Source organism: Fundulus heteroclitus, chromosome 21 (genome assembly GCF_011125445.2).
Source record: "Fundulus heteroclitus isolate FHET01 chromosome 21, MU-UCD_Fhet_4.1, whole genome shotgun sequence".
NCBI classification, from domain to species: Eukaryota; Metazoa; Chordata; class Actinopteri; order Cyprinodontiformes; family Fundulidae; genus Fundulus; species Fundulus heteroclitus.
This window is the reverse complement of record NC_046381.1, coordinates 13804755-13823470: the sequence shown is the minus strand read 5'-3', so window position 1 is coordinate 13823470 and position 18716 is coordinate 13804755. Positions and strand designations below refer to the sequence as shown.

General features: G+C 41.3%; 1 protein-coding gene and 1 non-coding gene across 2 annotated transcripts; both read right to left on the bottom strand.

Annotated features, from left to right (window-relative positions):
* Positions 1-512: 512 nt before the first annotated feature.
* Positions 513-9319, bottom strand: gars1 (glycyl-tRNA synthetase 1). Its single transcript, XM_012880181.3, has 17 exons — positions 9010-9319; positions 8621-8722; positions 8088-8190; positions 7579-7720; positions 7178-7266; positions 6880-6956; positions 6653-6798; positions 6411-6560; positions 5954-6116; positions 5694-5858; positions 5511-5618; positions 5281-5426; positions 5115-5200; positions 4923-5032; positions 2648-2741; positions 2378-2568; positions 513-973 (listed from the first exon to the last, which is right to left on the bottom strand). Exons 1-17 carry the CDS (start codon positions 9268-9270, stop codon positions 848-850), a joined length of 2259 nt encoding a protein of 752 aa, XP_012735635.2. The 5' UTR covers positions 9271-9319; the 3' UTR covers positions 513-847.
* On the bottom strand, positions 7343-7478 carry LOC118557005. The gene has a single exon (XR_004927539.1). It is a non-coding gene; the product is annotated as a small nucleolar RNA SNORA84 (small nucleolar RNA).
* Positions 9320-18716: the final 9397 nt, after the last annotated feature.

Sequence of the window (18716 nt, the reverse complement as noted above, 5' to 3'; positions counted from 1 at the left end):
AAGCAACCAGGATTCTGTGCATCTCTTCATCCAGACTCAGAGACATTGATTTCCAAATGAAATGCAGAATTTACTTTAATCTAAAACATGACTCTGGACCAGAGCAACAGTCCAGTTTGTGGTTCATGAGCAGACTGATACAAGGCCTGCAACAGTTGTGTTGGATGTCTTCCTTCCACTCAACTTTCTATGAAAATCCTTGTATACAGCATTCAGAACCAGCCTGTTTGACCTTTTTGTGGCCTACCGTCCTTGTGGAGGGTGTCCATGACCGTCTTCTGGACATTATCAATTCAGCAGTCCTCCCCCGACTATTTAGGGACTCAGGAAACTTGGTGTTTTGAGGTAATTAGCCAATTAAGGTGAGTTACATGAGTTTCCAATATGACTCATACAAAATCTCATTAATTTGACAGCTTCTTGGTTTAAAATACTTCATATTTAAAATTATTACAAAGCATTCAAATTTGACTACTAAATTGTAAACAAATTTAAAAGACAAAAAAACAAACTCAGGGGTCCAGTAAGTTCTGGCTGCTTTTATTTCAACTGTTAAATAGCTCGATCCATTCTGGCTGAGAATTTGAAACAGTGAAAGTCTCACGATTACATTTTTCCTCCCTTTTTAAAATCATTGAACTTGTCAAATATAGATGCAATGTTGTTCGGCGAAGACGTCCTGTGCAGGTGTTGCCTCGACTTGTACATAAGCACAACATTAGTGACTTAAGTGGAGCTGGTCCACCTCCGGGGTTCATCAACGTGACATAGCGGCAGGATTCTTCCAGGTGGCGTTTGCATTGAGTCAGACATATTCATGGAGCGGCTTGCAGAGGAAACGGGATTTTTACTCCTCAATCGTGTCCTTTTTACTCGTCTCCTGTCCTTCAAAGATCGGATACTTGCTTTCCACTTCTGCCCAGGTCAGTGTGCCGTTGGCCAAATCTCGAACAACAACGGGCAACTCGCTGACCTAAAGAGGAATACAAAAAAAAAAAAAAAGGTTTATTAGATGCTGTGAGCACTTTCTAAATAAGTCTTTTTGCAGGGTGTGTAGATCAGCCAATATACATGACAATCTGAGGAATTACACAAAAGATTTTATCCATTAAGGGGGGAAAAAAGCTGATGCAGACCAGCCAGGCCCTACATGAAAACTGCCTCCTTATAACTGCTTGTTTTGCCATCCTGAAATGTGGAAAGTGAAGCAAAGACTAGAAAGTAGTCTTTACATTTTAGGCAAAAGGCAGGTAAATTTATTTATGTAGCACATTTCAGTACAGAGACAATGCCAAGTGCTTTACATGATTAAAATAAAGGAAAATAAAACAGAATAAAAGCAAGCAGGAATATAAATGCAGAAGTAAAATAGAACATGGGAAAATAAAAATTAAAAGCAAACAAGTAAAAACAGTTGGAATACTAAGTAAACAAATTATATTTCACATTTGCATATTGCACATATGCCATCAGACTGCTGAATCTGCTGAAGCCACAAATGGACTCTGTACCACATTTGTATATTGCACAGTTTTTAAAAATACCTGTACACTGTGAATCGCACACTGTCTATTTCCCCTGAATTGTTTACATTTCAACTGTTTACATAAATCACTGCTGCACCCTATCCTGAAATTTACTGTTTTCTTTTTTCAAGCTGTATGCAAACGAAATTTCGTTCTGTACGCACTTTGTGCATACAAAACGACAAAGTTGTCTAAGTCTAATACAGTTCAATTAGAACAGTCGAAGGTAATCCTAAACAAATGTGTTTTTAATCTTGATTTAAAGGAACTCGGACTTTCAGCACTTTTACAGTTTTCTGGAAGTTTGTTCCAGATAAGTGGAGCATAGCAACTGAATGCTGCTTCTCCGTGTTTGGTTCTGGTTCTGCAGAGTAGGCTGAGGCCAGACAACCTTAGTGGTCTGGAGGGTTGATACACTGATAACAAGTCTGTGATGTATTTAGGTGCTAATCCATTCAGGGATTTATAGACTAACAGAAGGGTTCATTCTGTTAGTGAACCCAAACCCTAAAGGGTTTAGGGTTCATTCATTCTGCTAGACTTTGACTAGGTCACTCCAAAGCATTTTCTTGGAGCCGTTCAGAAGTGAACTTGCTTTTATCATTCAGGTCATGGTCCTGCTGCAGAAATCAAGAGTCTACTTCAGGATTTTCTGGCTGAGAGCAGAACTAATGGTTCCTGCAGTTTATTCAGGTCCTGAAGCAGCAAAGCAACCCCAGACCGTCACATTACCACGTCTCTGTAGGCATGAGATTCTTTTCTGAAGTTGTGCGTTACCTTTACTCTAAATGTAATAATAAAATAGACATGTAGATGACAGGAAAATAGAAGTAGAGGAACTGCTGCCGTACCTCGGCCCTAATCTGCCTCATCGAGTCGCGGTCTCTAAGTGTAGCCGTGTGAGGCGACTTGTTCACTGTGTCAAAGTCGATGGTGATGCCGAACGCCACCCCGATCTCGTCGGTCCTAGCGTAGCGCCTCCCGATGGATCCGGAGGAGTCGTCCACCTTGTGCGACACGCCGTTTTTGGTCATGGCCTCGGCTAATATGGAGAAAAGCAGGTTAATGTGTTGAAACGCATCAACTACAAGGATGAAGCTGAACGTTAGCTAGGCACTCACATAACTCCTTCACAAAAGGCACAAACTCCTGATTTTGGCTCAGAGGTAGGACAGAACACTTGTATGGAGCTACCGTTGCAGGGAAGCTGAAGTACTGCAAAAATAAAAAAAATTCAATAGAAAGCTGTGACTTGAAGAACAAATGGCAAATTAGTGCTTGTCAAAAACAAAACTTAAAATGAATGGAGAAAAAAAATCTAACTGGAAATTCACTGCTTTAAGAGTTGAGAATCTGTTAAATGTAGTTGTAAAACTATTCAATATACTCTAATAGGAGCCACTGTAAAAAGTATCAAATAATATCTTGATAACCAAATAGTTTCAGCAGTATTTAGCACTGCTGGAACAAATTGTTGCAATTTACAACAATAAGAGCTCGTTGATGTCAATATGAGGCCGAAACTACAGCTGATCGGACAGAAAGGACACCGGCTGCGTTCACACAACAGTGTGATCCGATAATTTCTGTACAGTAGTTAATACAGATATGAACTCATTCAAGAGGTTTAGAGGAATTAGGAATCTGGAGGGAGTTGAAGATCAGGGGGAATAGTTAAAAAGCCTTCCCAGTCCTTATTTATATTTTATTTTGTGGGACGTCATAAATCTCTAGGCTGGCTGTTAAAAAATAAAATACTTTCTTAGATTTTTTCCCAAAACCTTTGGATACAAAATTTTTTAAAGCAATTACTTGTAGTGCAATTCTGATTAGCTTGGAGGCAAGAATGATTTTATGTAGTACATAAATATAACATTGCAATAATCTAAAAAGAGGAAATATGAAAACGTTCCCCTAATTTAGGGGGTTGGAGGCCTGTGTACAGCAATATAGAAATGTTTCTCTGGTGACAGAAACAAGGACAAATAAACTGTATAAGCAAATTAAAACCCAAGAAGGAAACACATATCAGGCAGAGATTAAAAATGCCGAATCTGACATTTGTGCAAAGGAACCAGGAGCCTGACTTAATTACTGAAAGCCTTTTGGTGGGTATATACACTGACACTTAAAAAAAGAGCCAGTCACTACTTTAGGCCAAACCAGGGGTCTCAAACTTCAGTGTGTGAGAGCTGGTGTTCCACAGTTTTTCAGCAAGGTTATCTGCTTAAACTTTAGGTCATTAGCAGGACTCTGTAGAACATGACTGCCAGCTGAGGAGGATTTTCAGCCATTAAAATGAACAAGGCACACATGTAAAGGTTGAAGAACATGAGCCGTCAACTACCGGGGTTCAAGTCACCTTAGAGCAGGGTGTCAAACATATGGCCCGCGGACCGGTTCCGGCCCGCCGAACAATTTAGTCCGGCCCGGTGGCTAAATGCATTACCATTTAAAAAAAAACAAAAAAAAAACTTTGCTCCACTTTCACAAGTGGAGCAGTACAGCTTTTGCCATAGTGCTCCGCTTGATTTATGAATGTGAATAGGTTTATTATGATTCATGCGGGGAATATCTCAAATGATATGGACACTACAATGGGAAAGTAAGAACAAGAAGAAAAAAAGAAAATGTGAAAGGAGATAAAAGGAAGAGAATGATAAAACAATTATTGAAAAAAAACATGTACTTCGTTTAATTGAATATCTGCAGTTCCTATATTGCCCAAGAGGAGCGCTGTGTTTTAATCAGCAGATGGTAGCACTGAGCTTCAGATGCGGAAAATTGATTTTAAATTTCTTAATTTGCATCTGTTTGATGTATTTTGTCATGCAGGACAGTGTTTTTAAGTTCCAAAAAATGTGAATATATGTTTTTCAACATTGTATAATCACTGTGATCAGTTCTTATGCATAATGCACAAGTAAATGTTTAACTGAGTAAAAGTATTGTTGAAATTGCACATACCTTTCTTAAAAACGCTGAGGTTATTCATAATATATTGTGTAAAAGTGAAATTCATTTAATATAAAAATAAACAACAAGTCCACTTTTATTAGTTCTATTTAATCTTGCAATGAGTTTACTCGTGTGGCCCTCTTGAGATCAGATTAAGATGAATGCGGCCCCTAAACCAAAATGAGTTTGACACCCCTGCCTTAGATAGACGGCCTATTCAGGTGGCAAATCTTAGGACTGATACAGCTGAATGACAATCAACAACATCTGAAGACAAAAGATGCCAGTTAATGGAGAAATGTAGAAAGAAAATAATGAACCCAGGACCCAACCTTGTGGAACCCCACAGGAGGCAGCGTTGGGAAAACATATTTGCAGTGATGAAGACATTAGCATCTTACACACTTAGACCCCCTTCTGAGACTTTAACAAACTCACCGTTCTCTGTTCATCGCCCTCTCTGACGTGGAATGTGTGCTCAAAGATGGTGTACATGATCCTGCCGATGCCAAACGAGGGCTCGATGACATTGGGAACAACTTCCTCCACTGCAGACGGGAGAAATCCAGGCGGTAAAGTTTGAAGACGGGTAAACAAGGCTGCGTTTATTTCCTCAGAAATCAGTCTCACCGTGCAAGGTCTTCTGGAAGCGCTTCACTCCGACCATGTCCTTTGTTAGTTTAAACGTCTTCCCTTCGGTCTCGATCGTGAACTCTCTGCGGAGCAGAAATAAAATTGGTGAAATTAAGCGAGAGCTAATCATAAACGGACCTCCGTATCCAAGAAAGGTACCGACCCGTTCTCGTTCAGCAGCTGTTCCTGCTCTGTGATGAAGCATTCGTCGCACACTGCCAGGTACTCCATCGCTAACTTGGCGTCCTTCTTATACGCCTTCCCGATGGCTCCTTTGTTGGGCTCGAACTGGACGACGTTTACGGTTTTGTGCACAGCGAGTTAAGGAGAAATACTTTTAAACCAGGAAAAAACGCTTGAATTATTCATCGGACTTCAAAGTTTAAAGGATATGGGTTCTTTCAGGGGTTTCTCTGCAACCAGCGGGACCTTCGTGGCTCTCGCGTGACACTGCAGATCGTAACAGGACCTGTCGGCACAGCCCACGATCTCGATCCAGCCCTACAACAGAAAAATGGGGTCTGACGCAGCAGAACTAGGAGAACTGGAGACTGGTAGAGCTGCGCTGAAGCTTACGTAGGAGGTTTTGGCTTCGGCATCCCAGCAGTCGCAGGCGTAGTGAGCCATCTCATTGTCCATGTGCTGCCTGAAGCGCAGCTTGTCTTTGCCAATGCCCACTTTGGTCAGGTAGAGGTAGATCCTCCCGATGAAGTATCCCAGGACGGAGTTATTGATCACTCCCTGAAGAAAAATTATTTTAAAAATCAGCTTCGGTTTGCGCCGGGCTCCCGGGATCTTTACTCTCCCACAAAGGGACGAGCGTCCTAAATACTTGCCTGCTCCACTGCGTCTCCCAGCCTCATGACATGAGCCGACTGGCCACTGGTCTGGGCTTTGGACGAGTATAAATTGATGTTCAGGTCGGCCACACTGGAGAATTTAGGGTGTGCCTTTTCAGTCGGGTCCACAAAGTGCTCGATCTCAGCCATGGTGAACTCCCTGCACAGACAGGGGGAGAAGTTGTTCCAGTTTCTCCTCCCCAACCACAAGCATTTCAACTAACAGGGTGTCTAGACATTTATGTGTAAAATTTCATAGAGCTGCACACCTAAAATGGGCCAAAAACAGATGAATGGATAGCTTGGTGTAACCTTAAGATACTGAAGGAAAAGAAAAGCCTGGAAACACCTTTTTATTCCCCGTTTTTCTTCTTGAGAAAACGGAGAACACATTAAAATTTAAGACTTTTTCTAGGCTGCAACCCCGAAGGCGGAAATCCTGAGAGCTGCTCACCTAACCCGAATGAGTCCGGAGCGAGGAGAGATTTCGTTCCTGAAGGAGTTTCCTATCTGAGCGGCAGCGAAGGGAAGTTTCCCCTGGTTGAACTCCAGGAGGCGCTTGAAGTTAAGGAAGATTCCCTGAGCAGTTTCAGGCCTCAGATAGCTGGAAGCGGCAACAAATCAGAGATTAAAGAATAATTAAAAAAAAAAAAAAAACGATCAAACTTTCCCCACAGGCTGAATGCATCAATGTACCCTGGCATATTCCCTCCCGGTCCGATGGATGTCTGAAACATCAGGTTGAAGGAGATGGGAGCGGTGAGCTCATTTCCTGTGGTGGGCGACTTGACGCTGTATTTCACAAAAAGGTCCGCCAGCTCTTGTTGGGAGTAGTTGTCCAACTGAAAATAATAAAAAAAAAAAGTCCGATCAGAAACCGTCTGATCAGCAAGAAAACTACATCCACATTAGTGGGGACTGACCTGAGTGACGACGCTCTCCATCTCAGCCTTTTTCTCCGCTGCACACTTCTTATCAGACATGAGCTTCTGGAGATGAGCTGTGGGTGAAGGAATACAGCCGTTCACGCTTTGATGCAGGTCAGCGATGAGTGACAAGCTTCCAGGATGAAAGGCCATAAATGAGGAAACCTTTCCCTCACGATTAACAACAATGCGATGCCAGCCACTGGAGGAAGCATCCATTTGTTCATTCCTGCCGACTCCAGAGTCCAGCGAGTCACAAAGCCGACTCTCAACCTTGCTTAAGAAGCATTTTTACCTTTGAGAAGGTGGTCGGCTCTGAAGCACTCCCCGTTTTTGACGTCTTTCACCATGTAGTCGGCAAACTTCTCTACGTGTCCAGAAGTCCTGCAGCAAAAACACCGGAAGAATGAGCCTCAAGAAGGAAAAGGGTAAAATAAATAAATAAATAAACATAAAAATCAAGTGTCTCTGCAACCGGGCTATGGAGCGCTGCTGTAGCTGCAGGCTCCATGCATAAAATCGCAGAAGTTCATATGCGCCCGTTAATAAAAACCTACAGCGCGGCACTTTGGAGCCGACTCTAGGAACCACAAGGCGCCCCCATCAGCAGAAACATTGGGATACGAGAGAAAATGTCCTGATGTAGGTAATCAAGCATGTTTGATTACCCTGCAGCTTTCTCATCCGTGCACCTACTTGAGAACGGGCTCAGGAGTCAGCATGGTGCAGTCGATCTCCAGGATCTGCTCCTCCTGGATGAAATGCTGCCTCCACACCTGCAGGATGTTGTTCTTGAGGGCACAGCCGACGGGCCCGAAGTCGTACAGGCCGCTCACACCTGAGAGACACAGCCGCACGGTAAAAGAACGGCCCAAAAAAAAAAAAATAAATAACGCAGTCTTTATCGGCCCTAAACCAACACCAGTCGGGAACTCTAAAATCCAACCTTTGCCCGATCAGTGAACACAACACATTCTTCATAAAAGAAATCCGTCGATTCACAGACTAAGTTTCCCAGTGTCATCTACAGTTAATTACACAAAAATATAAAGATCACTATGAATTTCTGAGGCGAGGCCAGAAACTGACTGATGGAAGGACACAAGGAACGACAGAGGGATTGAAATAAGAAAGGATGGACAAGACTAGTGAAAGGAAAAATTAAGACAATAATCTGCTGACTAGTTAGCGGTGCAACGCGTTACCTCCATAGATGGCAAAGGCCTGGTCATAGAAGAAGCGCCTCTTCAGGGTGTCCTCCATCTTGGTTCTGTCAACGATGTCATCTTTGGGTTGCAGCGACAGCTCCTGCAAACGTTAAACCACCTTTTTAATGTCGGGGAGAGCCACTCACAAACAAGAGGGTGGGAATTAGAAAACCCACGCCTACTAAAACCAATTAAGGCAAAAGCTGTGATGTCACACAGTCACTCCTGTGTTGTGGCTCTATTTGGGCTAGTTAACATCAAATCAGTTCAAAGCCAGCTCAGGCAGCGTGTTTACTCACTAATGTTCCTGTAACAAATTAATGTGATTTGTTCATAAAATCCCATCTGCACGAGGCTCGATGGAGACTTTGTGAACATGGATCCAGACTAAAATGACGTATTAGCAAAGTGCACAGTGAAGGAAAAATGTACAAAAAAAAAGTTCAGTTGTTTTGTTTTTTTAACTTTTTTTTTTGAATGATCCTGACCCGGATGACTGAGAATCTTCACCAGCACAATGAAGGAATCACCTTGGCCTCCAGAGTCCTCTTCCTTGCTTTCAGTTCTGCCACAGCTTTGGTCACATCCACATCAGGAGCTCCTTCCTGTTTCATCTGGCGCACCAGGTCCCCCTAAAGAAATGGATCAGAGCAAACCTCTCAGCTAGGGTCCGTGCTGGGCCTGTTTACAAAGCAGAAGGCCGATTACAGATGTGCTGTTTGGGATCAGAAAGTCAGCCCCCTGTCTGAACCCCACCCTGCAGCTGCAGGAGCAACTCAACGTGGCAGACAGCGCATGATGGGCAGCTAGCTAGCCGCTAGCTTAGCATCAACAAGAGAGTTTGGGGACCGAAACCAAAACACCGGCTGCAGCCGCACGGCTGACCGGCTGCGAGTGAGCACACATAAGTCGGCTCTACCTGTTCTTTGACCGCCTGCCTCAAAGGGGCGAGGATCGCCTCAATGTTGCCGTCCTCCATGGTTTGTCCTTCCGCCAGCTGCAGCCACAGGCTCCTCTGCTTCTTCTTACACCAGCAGGCGGACGCTGAAAACGGCCTGGTTCCGGGCGGATGGCGGAGCGACAGCCGGACGAAGCGGGCCGAGGACAGCGGGCAGAGCAGGGAGGGAGTGTGAGCGGTGGTCCTCAGCAGGGCTGATGCAGCGCTGCGGAGTAGAAGCATGGACCGCTGAGCCGCAATCACTGAATGATGAAATCCCTGGAAACGAGTAAACGCAGCCCTCAGCGCGGGCTCGGCACTTTCGCTGCAACGCTCGCCCACTAAGGAACCAATCCGCAGATTCGTCATAGAAAAAGAATCAGAAATTCTTATGAAATATATAACTAAAATAAAAACTAGTAAACGAGAAAATTGAAGATTTAATCTAATTGATTAATGTTTGTGATAACATGATAAGTAACGTACATAACATTTCATATTAATAAATTGAAGGGGAAAAAGCTGTGAATAATTTGTTCAGTAACTACACTTCGTGATGGTGATTAAAATAAAGATAATGGACAAATGATTGTGGTGAAATTCTAATTCCTTTATCCATTCTTTTAAGCATTGTGCCAATTATTTTTATATTATATAAAAATATCCATCCACCCATCTTCTTCCGCTTATCCGGGTCGGGTTGCTGGGGTAGCAACTTTAGTGGGGAGGCCCAGGTGGGAGAATATAAAAATACTTTTAATATATTTAATTTAATAAAATAATTCATAACTGTTGTGTAGCATATTATTTATTCTGCGTAATATACCCACCAGTGAGAGAGTGCACGGACGACCGTTTGTTTCTCATGTCCAGTCAGGGCTGGTGTTATAAGATAGTCGGTGGATATCATGCGTATCCAGGCTGGGTTACACAGAGGGACATAAGTCATTGGCACCTCAGCTGATGCCTATTACCCATACCCAAAGATTATGTCCACCAATGAGAAGGAAAACCCAAGGTGTTTTGTGTTATGGTGGTGGATTAAGTCTCTAGACTAGCCCCTTTTATGGCAGATAGCATCGTGGCCCTGGTATTGCAGTGCATCACCAGGGGAAGGAAGGGAGAGTGCCAGGAATCTCACCCCAGCCCAAGAGCCTATCCACCAGTGTTCCTGGCACCTACTAGCTTTCCCTTTATGCTGATTGGAAGAGCTGACACTAGGATCAAAAGGCGATTTTTCTATGAACGCTTGGCAAGAAGCCAAGGAACTTTTGACTCCTCCTGGCTAAAACTCAAAGTCAGAGGGATCATGTGGCCCCTCACTTTTATGTTCTCCATTCACGCTTAAAATCAGGAGTGAGCTTTTTACCCTTCTGCTCCATAGCAGGTATAAAAAGCACCGAAATAAGTTCCCTTTGAAATAATAAAACAAATTCGTGCAGCAGAATATTTTCACACTGAAAAAACTTTGAAAAAAAAGGCGCTTATCTCTCCAAAATAACCATTTGATGCTATCTACATGACAACTAGATGTCAGTGCGTAGATTGCATTGACATTCTTCTAGTTACTGTTTAATTGCTGTGCTGATGGCAAAAGTAACCTGCGGACCAAAGAGGCCTCGGGCATCAGAGTACTGGATTTAAAATGAGAGAAAAGCAGCCTTTGTCCAAAGGCATTAATGGGAAACCTTTAGAAGAGCTGATAAAATGTTGCTACAGAGGACTGTAAAAGAATGGCTGTTTGGAGTTAAAATATGAATAACCAAAAGATGACAGACTACTTCTGTTCCGTACGATATCTGTAGTAGCGATGTACTACCAAATGTACTTTTTTAAATTTACTTTAAATCTTTCCAGCATGTCTTTGGTTTTTAGTTTATTTAATTTGTATATTGTAAGTGTTATGTGGACATTTTGAAAAGGATTACTGTAAAAAAACAAACGATCTCTGTAAGGTTCATGCCTGCTAGGATGGTTGTTATAATTTCCAGCTAACTTTGGTAAACGTTTTCTTGTAGGCGCAGAATACGCAGTAGCCGATTTCAGACACTAGAGGGCGCTGACAACAAGCTCTGGGCTCAATGTAACAGCAGCTTTTCCTCTCGGAGTCTTGAGCTGCAAGTTTCCCTCACCAGCAGCACATCTCGGTTTCTATCACTGCTGCTGCTCTCCTGGTACGGTGTTCAGATAAGTAAAGTAGGAATACTGAAAATAACTATCAAAGCTACATTTTAACAGGTTAAAATACCAGACTCTAAGCTTGAACAATTGTTCACACATGACATTTTCAACATTTTGTCACATTTATTTAAACAGAAACCTTGTGATGCACACATACAGCATAGTGGACAATTATGAACTAGAGGGAATGCATTTGTATTCAGTCCTGTTTACCTTAATCAAGAACAGTACAACCAATTGTCCTCCGCAGCCCATTGTTAATAGAGTGGATCTGTCTAATTTAATCTCATTATGAATGTAGCTGGTCTGTGAAGGCTTCAGGGGTTTCTAAGAGAATATTATTAAACAAATGGCATCATACAGACCACTGGAAAAAAACGGGTCAGCGATAAAGCTGTAGAGAAGCAGTGGCGGCTCCAGAGATTTCTTTCTGCAGGTGCTGGTGGGGGGGCTCTGAAGGATAACTTATTTGCCCATTTCTCAACACACACAATGCCGGTATACTCCCCTTAATGTCATACAAATATGAGACGGAGACATGGGTAATATTTTCTTATATAAATCTGTCTATAAATCAATACTTCCATTGTACAAAAATGGAAAAGGATAAAGCCAGTTCTAAATCAAATCCAAATGAGCCAAGTTCAAAGTGTCATAAAGCCACTTCTATTAACTTCAAGGCTCGTGGTGTTAATATGAACATCAAAAAACATCAAAAACTAAAAATATAAAGCAAATAATCCTTAAAAACATAAAGAAGTGATAAGTTTTAGATTTAATATTTCAATAAGCTTATCACTGTTACCGTTTCCTGGCCTGGCCTCAACAAACCCACGCTACCTTATTAACTTAGTATCTTCAAAAATTCAATATGTTGACCAGCCATACACAGGGTCTCTGCGTACATATTTGAATATTTAATCATATTTAATATAACATTTTCCATCAGATAACATGAGCTGTATGCAGAAATATGTGAAATTTAAAAAGTTATCAGCCCTCACCCTGTATAGTCGACTGGATGGGAACAAAAACAAGCTGTCTCCACTTCCTTCACACACAAGGATAGATACGGATAGGTGATAGCAGAAGCTGAAAGATAAAGTAAAAAGAAGCAGAAAACATGAGCCACATTGTAAGAACATTTCGCTCCATCAAGAATTTATAAGTGCCAGTTTTAGTACTTAGAATAACTGAAATATATCAGCAGGTTTTGCACATACAGTAAAATGTTAAATATTAATAATTATTTAGAGAGCAGTAGTCTTCATCTAAAAATAACGACAATAACCTACCTTAGAATTAAGATATGAGGTTACTTAAAAAAGTCTCCAGCAGGTCTTTGGTTCATCTTTGCTCTATTGGTTTGGTGCTTCCCGCCCTCTCATCAGCAGCATACTGCACCTGATCCTCTGACCAACAAGTCTGGCCTCTGCTCATCTTATGCAACGCATTGTTGACTTCTCTTTCTGAAGCTAAATCATCAGCAACAGGTGTCCGTGCAGCATCAGGATCACCGCTAGATGCACTAATGCTAGCTTGCGGAGTCCGACCTCCATTTATTTGTGTAGTGAAGGACTGTTCAGACCTGCTGTTGTCATCTAGTGTGGGTCCTCTTGAGCCCTTTTGGAGTTAGACCTGCTGAATAGTTTAAAGATCCAAACATACTGATGTGTTAGAATGGCCCAGTCAAAGTCCAGAGCTTAATCCAACTGAGAATCTGTGGAAAAACCTGAAGCCTGTTATTCACATCTGCTCTACGTCAAATCAGACTGAGCTTCAGCGGATTTGCAAAAAAAAAAAGAGGGTGGAAAAAACGTCAGTATTTGTGCTTGCAAACTGGTAAAATCATGTCCTTGGACCAGCATCTAAAATTAATTAAAAAGCACTGACTCGGGGGCAGAATATGAATATATGCCACACTTTTCTGATTTTTATCATTATGAAAACTTTCTTCCCCTCACACTTATGTGCTACTTTGTTTTTGTTTATCACATAAAATCTCTTTAAAATACACACATGTATTTTGTGGCTGGATCAAAATGAAAAAGTTAAGGAGGTGTGACTTCTTTTCCAGTACTAATAATTGCATTATTTATAGTTTAGAAACTTCTTAAATATCAATAACGGGGAAAGAAATATGTTCAAATATGTCCCGAATCAATCTTCCCTTTACTTAGAACAATAATATATCCTCACCAACATCTGCGTTGATGCTCCAGACAGCTTAGATTTGATTTTACTTTCGTTCCTTATCTATTGTATCCACTGCATGCACTTGCTGTGGGGTTTTTGTATGTCATCAGATTTCAATTAGCTGTCCAGTCTGGGTCGACCCAGTAACCCGAGACGGGGCTGTCAGGTGCTGAGAGGAGAACGTGATTGTGCAAAGTAGCTGTGAGGAGCTGTGTCGTGGTGTCAGTTGTACACGTTCGTTGTCGTGGGGCCACCGGGACACAACCGCTGACCCACATTGAGAGCAACATGTCGACAAGGAGATTACACACTCATTATGAGCGGCATCGGCAGATGACAGGCCGCACTTACCGCCGTTTCCCCTTCTGTCCGTGCGCCATCATCAGACGCCCGTCTCCCAGGTGGGGTCCTTCGGGGCGCTGTTTTGCAGGGCTCCATTAAAGGGAACAGCTGATGTGACTGGGGAAGGCTGCCGAATGCGTCACCGCTGGCAGTGGACCAGAAAACCACTTTATCCCCCCCCCTCCGTTGTTATTCTACGGTCCATTGAGGCCGGAGCTGCACAAAGATGAGTCCTGGTTGTTTCCCAGGGCATTCCCAGGGTAAAAGGTCTTCATGAGCCGAACAACACATGAAGGTGTAATGCACCTGTAATGCAATCCTTCCTGTTTCAAGAAATGTCTGTCGCCGCCTTGTTGTTTTTGTTTTGTGTATTTCATTTGAAACCGGATAGAAACAAATGACCGACGAATCCTCTAAAACCTATCAGTAAAATTAATTGGATACATTTTATACAAAAACCAGGCTACTTCAATAAAATATTCCATGTTTAGTTTGAGTGTGTAAAAAATAAAAATAAAATATAATTAAAAAACAAGTGATTCCCACTTTAAGTTGGCCCACTTGGCCAAAAATCTGGACCCCACTGTTGTAGAAGTAGTTCTGTATCCATTTCAAGCAACGAGCTATTTTTATGTGGTGAAAACCTTTTTGACTGGAAATTCTGTTCTTTTCAATAGATTTGCTAAGAATTAAGATTTTAAAAGCACCACTGAAGTATAGTGTTTTGTACTATAGCCTTTAAATTGCAGCTTCTGTTTTCTATTGTATAATTCTGATGTGATTTAGATCTTGCAAAAAATAATTAGAATATTATAATAACTAAAACCCAGGCCAAATCCACGTCTGGCTGTTCTCTGACTATTCTTAAGCTGTTACCAAATACATACCCATAAATATTCTGCAAAGATTAAGTGGAAATGTAATTATTTGATAGGAAAATCTTTTTAAAAAAAATCAACATCATTGCTTGGTTTCACCAACCACAGAAAAGAGTAATCAAACGTGCAGAAAAAATAAGTAGACAAATGTACAGAACATTTGCCTCCTTACAGGTTTCTTATGTTTCTGCTTTTTAGTCACATCTAAATGTTTTAGATCATCAAGCAAATCTAATGTCAAACAAATATGAGCAGAGCATTTACTAAAAGCAGTTTTCAATTGATCCTGATTGAGGGAAGAAGCTGTCCAAATCAGCCTAGCTCTGTGTGAAAAGTAATTGCTCCATAAACCTGAAAACTGGTATGGCTAGTCCGTCTAAGCGGCACCGGCTGCTTGCAGTAACAGGTAAACAGTCTGAACGCCACCGTGGAGGAATATTGGCCCCGTCTTCTTTGCAGAATGGAAGGTTTTTGGATCATGAAGGATTATTCGAGGTCATGCAACATCATCTTAATCAGATTTACTTCCAGTCTTTCACTAGACCACGGTCGTTCACACTGATACCACCATGCTAGACTGGGGTTACTTTAAAGCCGGATGTGACGGATGATATCTTTATTTATTGTCTTAGGCTGGCAACTCCCCGGAGGATTCCTTAACTCCAACCATGAAACATAATCTCTGAATCCTGCGTGTCATGCTTGACAGCTCCTTATCTTTTGACAATCATTGGAAAACACTAGTTCATAACTGCTTTTATCATTTAAGGAATATTTCAAAATTAAGAGCATTCATGTCAGACTGAACTGGAAATGATTGATCATGCTTTTATTTCTTCTCGTTTAGACAATTGCAATAGTCTTTTAACTGTTTAAGTAAATCCTCAGTCTGTGCAAGATGCTGCACCATGGCTGCTGACTAAAACAAACAGAAGGACACACATTACTCCTGTTCTAACCTCATGCACTTCTTACCTGTGTACATTAGGATACATTTAGGAAATTTGTTTTTTATCTTTTGGAGCAGGCTCCTGAATAGATTCAGGATCTTTTGAAGCATCTTTGTCTGCCTAGGACTTTAAGGTCATCAACTCAAATGTTGTTGGTGGTACCTCTGACCAAAAATCACAGCGATTATGCTTTTCAAGTGCTGGCTCCCTCTGTCACTATGCTGCACAGAATCCACAGTCTCTTTTAAGAAACATCTAAAGACATTTTTATTTAGACAAGCATTTGCTTAAGCATGTTTTGTGTTTTTAAATTGTTTTTGCTCTCGTGAAACACTTTATGATCCACTACAATTCGACTACCAGCCACACCTGGGAGTTGAGGGCAGCATCATCATCTTAATGAAAGGCGCTATAGAAATACTTACTTACTTTCTCCATTTGTAGATAACGGCTCTCACTGTGGTTCACTGGAGTCCCAAAGTTTTGGAACCCTTTTTTTTTTTAAAGACTATGCTTTTCATCTGTTCCTAAATTTCTTTAGATGATGCGGCATTTCTTGAGATCCTTAAGGATACAGACATTATGTCTTCCATTCTTATTTTCCTTTAGGACTGGCAGTCATCAAATCTCAAATGATACTGAATAAAAATGTCCAAAATGTTTGATTAATCACTATTAATGAATGGTTTAACAACGGGAAGTTATTGGTTTACATAGGGCCTGGTTGGTTTGGATAGCTCATTTGTATTTACTCAGATTATCCTTGTCAAATACTTTTGCCGCATTACAATAAAATCTATTTTAGGTTTAAAAATATGTGGAATTGTCCATTTTCTAAAGAATGTGGACATTATCTTCATGATGTAAAGTGACAAGATCCAGAGAAGGGCAACTGTCCAGGGTCTAATCAGACTTTCTGCAACATCACTCATGCTGTTGGCATTCGTTGGTGCACACAGGTTTCTTGGAAGCACTTATGAATGCACCAGGGCACCGCCTACACTATTTCTACAATTATTAAAACAACCTGTGTTTTTAAGGATGTTTTTATCACCAAAAAAACAAACACATTTACCAAAAAAACAGAAAACTAAGACTGTAGTATTGTGTTCCCAACTTTGCAAAAAGCTTCCCATTATAAAGTGCAGAAGGAAAAAGTTACACCCATTGGTACAAAAAAAAAAATAAAGAAAGAAAAAAATTAACCAAAACCCCACAAACAGCTGCAACATGTGGAGACAGTTGTAATGTAATTAACAGACCTTTTGTGTTTTTTGAACTGAAGGATTTCAAAACATTTTGTTGGCTGGATGGTCGGTGTTACCTAACAGGCACAGCCGAAGCAAAATCCCTCATAAACCTTTTGTTTTTCACATTTTGTAATGTTATGACCCAAAAACTATATGTATTCTAGTTTATTTTTATGTCATACACCAATAAAAAGTAGTTAATAATTGCTATGTCGAAGGAGAATGGTACGCGACTTTCAAAATCTGAAAAATATGATGCGCATTTGTGTTCAGTCCACCTAAATGTTATAGCCATAAAAGAAATCCAGTTTAAATATCTGCCTTCGGACATCCTAATTAATAAAGAGAATGCATTATTTATTTTTTTTATCCCTGTATAAGACCTCAGAATTTTGTTAAAGAACATTACATGAAGACCAAGGAGCAGAGGGGACAGGTCAGCGATACATTGCAGTTTAAAGACATTTAAGGTGCAGTTGGGTTAGAAAACAAGATCCCAAGCTTTGAACTAAAGCTTGAATTGGATAATTATAACACCTGAATAAACTTTGACCTAATCAAGCTCAAGTACTCAGATTGGAGACAGAGCGTCTCTGAACATCAGTTTGTACACTGCAAAAACAGATCTATAAATAAGCAAAATGTTCTTAAACATGGTGTTTTTGTCCTTGATCTGAGCAGGTAAATATGATCATTTGCCAATGGAATGAGTATTTTGACCCCTAAATTAAGATAATTAGACATCCTGCACTTGAAATAAGATGATGGAGATGAATTGTTCCTATTTTAAGTGCACAAATCTTATTCTATTGGCAGATCATCTTATTTACCTGCTCAAATCAAGGACAGATCCACTAATTGTAAGAAGATTTTACTTATTTTTAGTTCCGTTTTTGCAGTGTAAGCCTTGCCACAGACTTTAATCGGAAACCATTCCATTGTTGCTCCGGCTGTGCAGGAAGGTGAACCTCTGCCACAGTCTCAAGTCATTTGGAGCCTTTAACAGATTTTCTTCCAATAATTTTCACCTTTAACTCTGACCAACTTCCCTGTGACTGCTGAAGCTAAGTACCCTTCTGACCAGAGCACCTTCTCCAACATGCTGTCTCCCCTCTTTGGTAAACTGAACTTATAGTAGTTTTCTTCTTCCTACTCTTCCCTAAGGGCCAGATTTGTGGGGTGCATGACTAAAACCCGTCATGAGAACTGAGCTGTGGATTGCTGCAGCTCATCCCCCCTTACTCGGGTGGCCGGTGTAGCAGGACGTGCACGTCTAGGTGGGTTTGCAATACTGCCATATTCTTTCTTTCTATCTCCAAATGTTGGTTCGGAAATGCTCTGTGAGATGTTCAAAACTTAGAATAGTGTTATAGAATCCGTACCCCCTATTAACTTCTCCACAACTTTACCTTTGACCTGTCCACTGCATCCTTTGGTTTGATCACTAATGATCTCTAACAAACCTCCGAGGCTTTCACAGAACACGGTCGCACACACACAGAGAATGAATTACACACACATGCTTAATGCTGGTTCTTACATGAATGGCACCCTAGGCAAGCCAAGCCCCTCCCTCTGTAACCCCCCCCCCCCCACACACACACACACACACACACACATAGACACACAGCTAAAGGAAACGCCCCACCACTTTTGCTAAAGGGGGAAAAAAATGTCATAGAACAACTTGTTCCGCACCCCTTTATGACATTGTGCGCTTGACAGTAAAAGCACCTTAATCTCTATTTCTCAGGCAAAATTTAAGGGAACTTTTAAAATTTTGGCAAAAAGAAAATGGGGGGGGGGGGGGGGGCTGTTTGTGTACGCTTCTCCACTGGTGGCCTGGTCTGTCCCCATTCGCTTTTAGACATGGAGGGTTGTGGATGGGGTGC